At 38.4% G+C, this 10,959-nt stretch overlaps 1 protein-coding gene across 10 annotated transcripts in view; it reads left to right on the top strand.

Moving 5' to 3' along the window:
* The window catches only part of nrxn3 (neurexin 3), a 380,526-nt gene extending 370,223 nt beyond the window's left edge, over positions 1 to 10,303 (top strand). For 4 of the 10 annotated variants that reach the window (XM_015383264.1, XM_015383265.1, XM_015383262.1 and 1 more), the window contains one exon: positions 5,986 to 10,302. In XM_015383264.1, coding sequence (XP_015238750.1) covers positions 5,986 to 6,974 — 989 coding nt within the window. In that variant the 3' untranslated portion in view covers positions 6,975 to 10,302. Of the gene's footprint in view, positions 1 to 3,770; positions 4,343 to 5,985 lie in introns of all 10 variants that reach the window. The other 6 variants (XM_015383267.1, XM_015383266.1, XM_015383261.1 and 3 more) reach the window with 3 other exon arrangements.
* The last annotated feature ends 656 nt before the right edge of the window (positions 10,304 to 10,959 follow it).

Below are 10,959 nucleotides of genomic sequence, written 5' to 3'. Positions count from 1 at the left end.
ATGCTTGCTAAATAGTATTAATACTGGAATAAAAATAGTTAATTCAATATTTAACTTCCTTTATTTTTGTAAATTTATATATTTTTTAATGACTACTATTATTTCTTTTTTTCATAAAGAATAGGAGATACAGATTCAAATACTATATTACCTATTTTGTCCAACTTTGGTTCATGTACTTGGATAAACATGTGCCTGAATTATTTTCCGATCAAATTATATGCTGGGATGAGAAAAGAGCTTCTAAAAAACGTAATTTAATAAATGGGATCTTTCCACCAACATAAAAGCAGTCAGACGGCTCTAAGACCCTCTGCACCTCAAAGGTTTGGCCTCTGTTTTAGTTCAATGGGAAGAAAAACAGAATTAAAAGGCAGCAGGTCTAGAAGGACGGATAATTATTAGCTAAACGGACTCAGTAAAAATCCTCATCCATCAAGCAAAGTTTGAAAAACAAACCCAGTCTGGTTGAGCAAAGCTATTAGTAAGACGCATTGTTTGTCTGCCTCAGATATGCAGGAAGACGAGTGGTGCTTGTGCAGAAGCTTACACAGGATTAAAGTGTTTACCAAACATCAAGGTCCTCTGCACTGACGTTACTGGAGATGGCTAACTGCAGCCCACCCCCTCATCCAAGGGTTGTGTTGATACAGAGTAAAGCTAACAGTTACTGAGAGCCGTTTGCAGAGACATGAGCGAGCAAGGAGGTTGGAGCTGGATAAATAAGGCCGTTGTTTATTCAACAGGGCAGTTTATGTTATTGGAATATTATCACAGCAGCATGAGCCGTCCCCTCTGCCTCCTGCTGGTCTGTGCATCAGGCCGTAGCCAGTCCACACAGAATGACAGATCACACATTTTACTCAGAAACGTCAAGCCTGAATTCCCGCTTTGCTAAATGAGCAGCGCTCCTGCTCTGGGCCTGCAGAGGAGGAACCCAGCGCTGATATGTGAAGACAAATGAGCGCATCTCCTAAAATTCACCAGGGGCATAAATAAACCCACCGCCCTGCGCCCTCTTGTGGAACTCCAGATGTCTATCTGTCAGACAAAGGCTGTTGGTTATGCAAGCAACACAAAGCATTTAGACATTTCACCAAAAAAGGGAGCTCATTAATTACCACTATACTCCACCTCTTGATTAATTAGTGGATGTGGTGGGCTTAAATGCCATTTAATGTTGGTTATACATCACCCAATGTGAACCTTCTCTCCCTGTTAACAACTAATGAATGGTTTTGCTTGAGAAAATACCCCACAGCCCTTGATGGCAGCGCTCTATACTGACCACAGACACTCCTCCTTCTTCACCTATCCCCCCTAGCTTGCTGTATTGTTATTGTATCTTACTCTCCCTAAATGCAACTTACTTAAAGCATGCATTAACCCAACTTCTTACAGTGGAACTAAAATCCAAAGAGACAAACAATAGAACCCACCTGTTTTTTCCTCTCTTTCTCTGACGTACATCCAGACTGCACGCCCTGTCCTGTGTTTAAAAATACTAACAAGAGAAATGTAATAAAGTAACTAATAATAAGGTTATTATTAGTTATATGAAGGTGGTGACATTTTACCTATAAGCTGTCCCCCCCTCTCTTTGTCTGCCTCAGTGTGTGCTTTCTGGTTGTTCATCTTTGATAGTGTGAGAGATTTAATGCCTTTCTTTCTCTCTTTCTTTGTTTCTTGCTTGCTTCTCGTCTTTTTTTTCTGCATATATGTTAACACTCATATATGCAAAACTATGTTCCTTTTTTTCTGATAATGTGCAATTTTTTAACACTGCTAATTTTCTTAGAAGTGCTAATGTTTTGATTGTTTCTTTCTTTTTGAAAGGGTTAGTTCAGGATTTTTTTAGGTGGGGTTTTGTTCAAATCTTGAGGATTTAATGTCTTTGCTGCAGTAGATGCACGTCTTCCCGTCTTAGCATGAGTCCAGATTAGTTTGTTCTGGAAGTCAAAGCTTGTAGCTATTTCAAGAGGGGCCAAGACAAAAGAGGACTTCTAGTTTCTTACAGCTTCAATCTCAAAGGAAGATCATACTTAACTCTAAAGCAGGTATGCACCAATAGGAAAATCAGGACAAAATGCTATATTAATATTGCTGTCACAGTGACATTTCCTGATACGATGCATAAATATATATATTTCTATGATGAAAAGATAGCAGTCTGGCATTACTTTTCTGATACAGGTAAATATTTAATAGTCCCACCATGCATCAATGTCACAGTCAGATGCCTAAAGAAATAAAGATTGAAACTAGACATTAGTTATCAAAATTGGCCCAATTCCAGTATGTTAAACCATCCACTGACACAGATGTCGGTGCCGATATTGTGCATCCCTTCTTTAAATGTAAAGAAATTAAAATTTAATCTGTAAATTTTAAGATTAAGGAATGTTATAAAATAATGTTATAAACTAAAACTTAATTAGTTACTTCAAATAATGAAAGAGCTTGAATGCCTTTAATTGAGTGGAATAATTGCCTGTTTTAAACCTTATAATCACGTTATCTAACTACTGTCTTAGTGATAACATAGTGTCATGAATACAGAGACACTGTTAGCTTTTCTGTTTCTACAAATACCTCTAAGGAAAGCATAGAGGCATCCATGTTTTCATTGGCTATCCCAAATGAGTCTCTGATTAGCCATCCAGGCATGTCCCTCCATGGAAGGTCATACCTGTGAGAAGATGCAGATTTCCTGGACATAGAACCCATTAAGAAGCTATTTGATGGTTTCTGGAAGCATCTATCAGTCTCCTGTTTCCCCACAACTTAATCAACTGTTCAACAAAAATGGCTCTGTTAAACGTTTTTACTTGCATCATATGCTGTGATAGTCTTTTTTTGTTCAGTTGCGCAAAATTCCCTTCAATCGTCCTGAATATGGGATTGGTGTCACATGGTTAGTGCATTTTAAAACTTTCACTAACATGGCCATATGGAAAGGACTAAAATCTGTCTGTTAGACTTTGACAATATAATAATAAACTTAACTTTATTGTAGGCTATTGTAGGATCTCCTCAAACTCCATGCAACTAACGTCAGCTCAAAATGACGTCCAGTTATGCCTATTTTTTACCAAAATATAACTATTCTGTCCTCTGTGATCTGCTCCTGAAGTTGAATGGTCTCACTGCTAAACAGATATGGCAATAGTATAAATGTAGATAAAAAGGCGTTGCTGCAAACTGCTTTGAGTTTTTTCTTTTTAAATAAAAGTTGTTCAATTTTGGTGTCTGTTCCTCTCGGACTTGCCATGAATTTATCCAAAATACAAATGCCAAAACAAGCATCTACTGTAGGTAAGATATTAACTCCTTACATCATTGAAACAAAAACCTCTCTTTAAAAATCTTGAATTATCCCTTTTATAAGAAAGATGCTTCCTTTTTTCCCTATGAAGTATTTTTCCTATTTTAGAAGGTTTTTATCATTCAATTTCAAATTCTCGTGTTTGATTTTTTAAATTGGTGCCATCATAGAGAAAAAAGAGAAGCCACCTTAAGAGTAGACCCCCACTGCGATTATTGAAAGTTCTTCCAAACTGTTTCTATGCTTATCTTTATCTCACCTGTTTTTGAATAGCTATTTCTAATTTGAAATATTGGATCTAATCAATGAATGTTGAATTTTTTGTGCATGGCAAAGAAGTTGCAGCTTAGGGTTTGTAAAACTGTCAGTGTTGAGAGTGCTGTTCTCTTTTGTAGATGGGCATGTATATGCTCATTGTTTGTATATCCCCATCCCTTCCTTACAGCCAAAAGCTCTAATGCCGCCCGACCGCTTCGTGCCGCCTTTACATGGACATGGCAACTGATGTACACGTTCACCCCCATCTATGTCATTTCCTTCCTAGTATCTTCATAGGTCCCACCCCGTCTCACACTCCTTCCTCCCGAACCCTTAATATAGAGACTCTTAAGATATGTACAGTTCATTTTGTTCATGACTGATGAACAAGTTAATGTTGAGCAAAAAAAAAAGAAGAAAAAGCTACAGAGTCATCTAATCTGGCTGTAGATATTTACAGAGGTTTAATGATAAAAGTAGGAATTATAAATGTACAGTTTTCTTTTTTTATAAAACAACATAACTTAAAAGTAGAAAAAAAAGACCTCCTGAGCAGAATGGCGAAGATTACTTTCATGTCATGTGTGTGGATGTATGTGTTGTTGCCTCCCTATACCATCCTGTCTAAACAGAGAATAATATAACTACATATCCAGAAGATGTTAAAGAGAATCTAACCTGTCCAAAGGCATTCTTACACAACTTTTTTTTGTAAATTTTGTTTTCTTCCTGCCAAAATCATGCGGGCAATTTGTTGATGTAAGTTGAAAAAAGCTGATGGTATGCTTTCTTCCTTTTTCTGTAGGCTTTTATGATTTTACAAGCTGACTTTGGTTTTCTTTACCTGTTTTTCTTACCTACTACTAATCCTTTTTCTGAATAGCTCTATCTGTGGCTTTACTTTGTGAATGTTTATTTTTATATTTTTCTTTTTTTTTTTACAATCTTTGCTTTAATTCCGACGTCTCTTTGCAATGCTTTAATTACTCTCATATTATTTCATTGTTTCTCTTTCGTTTCCTTTTTTGTTTTTCTTTATTGTTCCAAAAGGTTTGCATCTCTTTATAGTGCCGTTTGTGAGCCCTTGCAATGTACAAACAAGCCACTTTGGCAAAAAGGAAACGCAGCTTCAACTGACATCTGAATGTTTCAGACTCTTTGTAGATGTGCTTTTGAGTAAATGGATTTATTAGAAACAGACAATTAAGGGAAATAAATTCCATGCTTTGCTTTAGATGCAAAAAAAAGGGAGTAAAAGCTGTTCCAGCAAGATTAAAGCCAGACACGTCAGCAAGCATTCAGGTGTCGCTGAACTGCCCGGTGCCATTGGGGTGACTGTAGGGTCAAAAGGCAAGAGGCTAGAACAATTAGGGGAGCCCACTGAAGGCAGCTAGATCAGATTAGAAACACATAGCATTTTTTTAGTTGGTTTAAGTAATCAGTAGGGATTAAATTAACCCGTTCAGATACAGCAGAAGATGGCCGACGACCTGCAAACCTTATAAAAAGGCTCCATTGACATTGCACTGTATGAATACAGACCTACGCTGTAGATTTCTGCAAATATCAACAACAAAGACCATAAAGACACTTCACATACGCTCCAAAACTGTCCACTGTACAATCTCTTTACACTTTCAATCACTGCATAAATATGTGAAAGCATTTAATTAGCAAAACTAATCTAGTAGAGATTGTTAATTATAATGAAATCTGTATGAAGCCCTACCACTTGTCTATGGCGTGATGTGCAACATGTTAGAAAGTCCATTCCAGACACTAACACTTGATATTATTATTAAACCTGTGGTTTGTGGGTTATGGTTGTGGTTAGATTTAAAACTCATACAATTAACAAAGTAAATGGTCTTGATTTCTGTTTTTAACAAATTTTAGAACGGTTTCTTTTCATAATCCAGATTCAGTTTTGATCTTAACACTCAATAAAAAAAATATCTGGTGGGCAATAGTTTTTATTTATGTAGTCGCAAAGTAATTAGGAATAGGCTGCAGGTATAGCTCACCGCATATAAAAATAATAAGTCAGGATGACATAGTGCTGTATGAAGCGTAGGGGTTAATAGGAAGGATCAGTTTGCTGTGGCTCACCCTTGTGCGTCCCTCAAAGCCTTTTGATGCAAAGTAAACCTGATTTATGGCTGTTTATTTTTCTTTTTTGTCTTTTAGTTTTGGTCTTGTTTGGTTCTGGGTTTCTTTGTTTTTGCACTGGTACAGTACTTTCTATTCTTTCTCCATTTCCTTTTCAGTTTATTTTTTCTCATATCGAGCTTTGCTTCTTGCATTTTTCCGTTCTGTTTTTCTGTGGACGTTTGACTGCTTCTTGCTCAGGTGGTGGGAACATTTCTATCCTTTGACTTCTTTCTTTCTGTTTCTGCTTGCAGGAGGGGAGCTAGTTGTCCCTGTGCTAGTCGAGGACCCCATAGACATTCCTTCTGTATCCACCCGTTCACCCTTCATCCCCCTTCCCCCTACCCTCCGCCCCGTCCTCACCATTATCGACACCACCAAAGAGTCCTTGGCCATGGCCACTGAGGCGGGGGTACCTTGCTTTTCGGATCGAGGCAGCGATGATTGTGATGGTGGTGATGATGGTGATGATGATGATGATGGTGATGATGATGGCATGGTGATTTCGGGGTTTGGCTCTGGCGAAGCTTTCGACTCTAGCCTGCCCCCGACTGACGATGAAGATTTTTACACCACCTTCTCCCTGGTAACAGATAAGATCTTGACCACATCGGCTTATGAAGGCGGCTACAAAGCTCTCGTGCCCAAGTGGGAACCCAAGGACTTGAGGCCTAGCAAAGCCTCAGAGGCAGGTAGGACTACACCAACATTGCCTCTGCCTGACAATCGGGGCACACCGCCGGCGGCGGTCCCCTCGGATATACCACCCAAGCTGCCGGCGGGGAAAATGGACAACCGTGAGGTAAAACCTCCACAGCCAGACATGCCTGTCCTGCTGCCCCTACCAACATCCTTTGATGTGGATGGCACTAAGCCCAGGGGCCCTTTCATTACGTCACCCATGCTGCGCACAGTACCCGCCGCCTTGCCCACGGTGCCCGGCGTGGTGAGGCGTGTTCCACCCGGAGTGTCGGAAGTGATCCGTGAGTCCAGCAGTACTACAGGCATGGTGGTAGGCATTGTCTCAGCAGCCGCCCTTTGCATCCTCATTCTCCTCTACGCCATGTATAAGTACAGAAACAGGGACGAGGGTTCCTACCAGGTGGACGAAACGCGCAACTACATCAGCAACTCTGCGCAAACCAATGGCGCTGTAGTGAAGGATAAAATACCCAGCGGCAGCGCCAAAGGCAGCGCCAGTAGCAAGAGACCGAAAGACAAGGATAAGGAATATTATGTATAGAAATCAAATCATTTCACAACACACGAATAAACTGTTTGGAACAAAAGTAAAAAAACATTTTGACAGTACCATATTGGCAACTGTAATTTAAATAGAACGAATTTTCTTGAGAACTCTAGACTCTCCGAGTCGCTTACAGATGAACTTCAGCTCACGGAAGCACACTTACTATTGTAAGCATTAAAAAGAGACAATGCAGTACAACTTCATCGGGACAATTTGAAAAGTCCTCGCTGGAGACTTTCGGCAGTGTGAATTTTCACTCAGACACCCCACACCACCCCAAGTGACTGTGAAGAGGTGTGTAATCCTTGGAGTTCTACTGATCCTGTCCATTGTAACGCTGTAAAATACGATCACTGTCATTTTGGCCATTCTGAGCATGCATGTGAGGTGTATGTGATGTGGTGCTGGCATCTATGTAAGTGAGAGACCTTAAGAAATCATGATTGTTGGGGAAAGTTGGAAGTCAAAACACAATTTTTTTTTTCTTGCTATTCAAACGGTTCTTTAAATGTAGCCGTCATGAATGCGACATGAGATAAAGTACGCATATGTTTAAAAGCGTCTTTTTATTTCTGGTTTGTTTGTTTTTCTTTCTCCCTTTATTTATTTATTTATTAAAATGAATAGTTTTCTGTTTGTTGTCAAAGAATATCAAGGCCTATCGGGGGTTGAAAAGAGTTCAGTTGCTGCAGCAGCAGAATGAAGCTTCATGTATCTCTGTATTTTTCGCTCCTTTTGCATCCAAGTTCCAGATCTTGTTCAAGCTTGTAAGCTTTCAGAAAAGTTCATAGTTATTTCTCTAAATTGGACTCTTAGTAATAAAATCTCTGATGTGTTTTGTAGGAATGGACCGATATGAAATATGGATCGATAACCCATTGTTTTACTGCTGTTCTGGCCAATATTTACAGATATCAATATTTTATTCAATTCTACTACTGACTACTACTACCCGCACCGCATCACTACCACTGTAACATGTCCCCAAAAAACATATCATTGGTTTAATAATATTGGCCCAGTTTCACTTGGGACTTTTAAAAACAAGCCGTTGTTGATGCCCATATATCACACATTTTTAGTTTTCTTTATTTGACGTTTCAACTGACATGCTGTGTTCAGGTAAATCATGCTGTGTGTCTAAAAATAGTGTAATTGACACGTTTAAAGAAGAAAAAAATGGTTCGGTGAAAACGTACAATGTGACCAAGTTGGCTTCTTTTTTTTTCTTCAGTTCTCACTCAAAGCTGTGTCAAAACAAAAATGTTTACATAGTTTATTACAGCTCACCAGTGTGCTTGGTGACCTACTGTACAGAAGAAAAAAAATCTGGTTTCTGTGTTTTATTTATTTTTTTATCTTTAATTTTTTTAGATCCTCATCATATCCAGGCAGTTATGCATTGGATTAGCTTTTACTTTTTTCTGCTGTAGCAACATGTTTGTCCTGGAGTGAATAATGGATGTCCACAGCAACAAGTCCAGAGAGACAGGAGGTCCAGTCTCTCAGGATGGCATTTATCTTCAGTCGCATGAAACCATCTGGCACTGTCTACACTTCCCTCAGATATTCTGTGAGGGTCTTTATCTAAAATTATGTTTTCATCATGTTATTTATTTTTTTATTGGAAATCTTTAAAAAAAAATCTAAAGGTATAAGATAATAAAGACTGATCATGGTGGATTTGGAGATCTTTGCTGGCACCTTACTGATTTACAGCTCCTGTTTCTTTGCTTTTAATTTCGTTTTTACTGTGACGTTACTGTCTTGTCTGCTCAACATGTCAATTAGCCTCTTTTTTTTCATATGTATTGTTAATTTCACGTCTCATTTATATGACATTATGTTCCGGGAATTCAATGGGTTTCTTTTCTTTTTTATGTCCTTATTTATTGCAGAAATTAGTTGTTTTCATTCATTTACATGCAAATCAGTCACTCAGTGTGTTTTTTTTTCCTTTTCTCATCTTTTAGTTGTGTGTGTGTGTGTTGGTTCCTGGCTTTTTAAACCAGTTAATTATTGTCTTCTGCTCCCTTGACTTCAAACAATTCCCAGAAATAAAAAGAAAATGTTCCCAAATGTTTTGGATGTTCAGCTGTGGGTGTCTGTCACTCATTCCATCACCTCACGGTAGGAAAGCAGGAGGCAGCAGAACGAAAAAGATGGATGGCAAAGGCTTTTCACCGAGCAGTTTCTCTCCCCTTCACGATTACTTCACTGATTTCCTTTTACAGCTAAAAGTGCTATCATTTCTATTCAAATGAAGAAGGAGCAGCTCAGAACTCTCATTTACCTACAGATGATTATGTAAATTCCTATACACTTTTTAAGCAACAAGAGGAGCGTTCATTGAGGGTCCGAAGTCATCACAACATGGTAGGAATGGCTTTCAGCTTGAGCTGAGTCTTTGTGAGAGAGTGCACAGCCAAATGAGATTCTCCACCAGCATGCTGCTCAGTTATGAGCTGCTCAGCGGCAGGAGCACCTGCTTTCCCTGCTCCTTTTTTACTCCGTCCATATTTCCTGCAAATGGGCCTTCACAGATCTGGTCATTAACTTGCAATAGCCTATTGATGTAGGATATCAGTGCACCATGTGTGAGTATATCCAGCTCACACAATGACTACATATTAACTCATTCATCCTGTCACTGGCGAGGGAGCAAGGGAGCCAGGCAGAGATCCATTCAACAGCCTGACTTTTTTCCCAGTCTGAGCCATTTACAATGAGAAATTGTATTTGCTCCTCCAAATACATGAGCTTTATAATGTTTGAGTCACTGCTGTGGAGGTTAATGTGCATTAATTTAAACAAGCAGTGGCATTCGTTCCAAAACGTACTTCTACAATAATTTCAAATGTATAATCAGCTAAATCGAAATGGGAGTTTGTCACTTATGTTAAAAAAGCATTTTCCCTTCAGTATTTTAATGCCTCTTATAAGACGCTATGTTTCAGCTCTACCATTGCTCTTACTGTATCCTCAGAGTGTGATGCTTCACTTCCAGGGCTACGCCATGGATGCAGTTCTTGATCTGTTTCATTGAAACAGTTAAAAACTGTCTAGATTTTTACAGCCAGAGAAGCAGCATGGTGTCCCATCATTACGTCGCTAAAAGATAGTTTTGGGAGAGAACTATAGTGCACTAAAACAGTTTTAACTACACAAATCCAATCGTTTCTAAGTATTCCTGCAAATACTGTTTTACAATATAGAAGCTACATCTACAGTTTAAAGCAACGTGGAGCCTTTGTTCAAGGTTTTTACAGTTTTATTCAGCAGCCATGGAAATGGGAATTACATAAAGCTTACCAAGCAGGACACCTGTTTATAGATTGAGATTTAAATGCCATATGTTATTAATGGTTTTATGTGTCACAATAAACACTATAAACTTGAAATATTAACCTTTTGCTAATTTTTGTTAAATTATTATTCCATCTTTCCATTTGTTTGATTATAGACTGACAATCTAGATGATGTTCATCTAGTCCGGATGAATGATCAGTTACCTGTTTTTGTTTTTGGTCAAACTTCATAGATCTTGCCACAAATACAGAAGCGCCTGACATAATAAAATGGTTTTTGGGCCAGTCTGTGTTTCAAGCATTAACTGTTGAAATGACCCATCAATAGTTATGGATCCTGTAATCCAACAAAAGAAAAAATAGAAAGAAACTTAATTAGATCAAATCATTCAAAGAATGTCTTTTTCCAAATTGACCAGCAGAATGTATTCTGCAAGATAACAATAACAATGTTTTTTTGTTTTTTTTTTATTGTTGTGCTTTTTATTCTCTTTATTTAAGCAAATAAACAAAGACTACATTTCCCCTTCATGTACTGCTCCATGGGGTAGAAATTGCACCAGATGAAAGCTGTTTGTTTTATAGGTCTATTTCAGGAGCAAACCTGCTTTTGTGTCAACTTTTGGACTACATCACTGCACAAAATCTGTTTTGCACACAAATAGTACCAA

This window comes from Cyprinodon variegatus, unplaced genomic scaffold (assembly GCF_000732505.1).
Source record: "Cyprinodon variegatus isolate N-32 unplaced genomic scaffold, C_variegatus-1.0 Scaffold279, whole genome shotgun sequence".
NCBI classification, from domain to species: domain Eukaryota; kingdom Metazoa; phylum Chordata; class Actinopteri; order Cyprinodontiformes; family Cyprinodontidae; genus Cyprinodon; species Cyprinodon variegatus.
The sequence above is the reverse complement of the archived record's forward strand: the minus strand, read 5'-3'. Positions and strand labels throughout refer to the sequence as shown.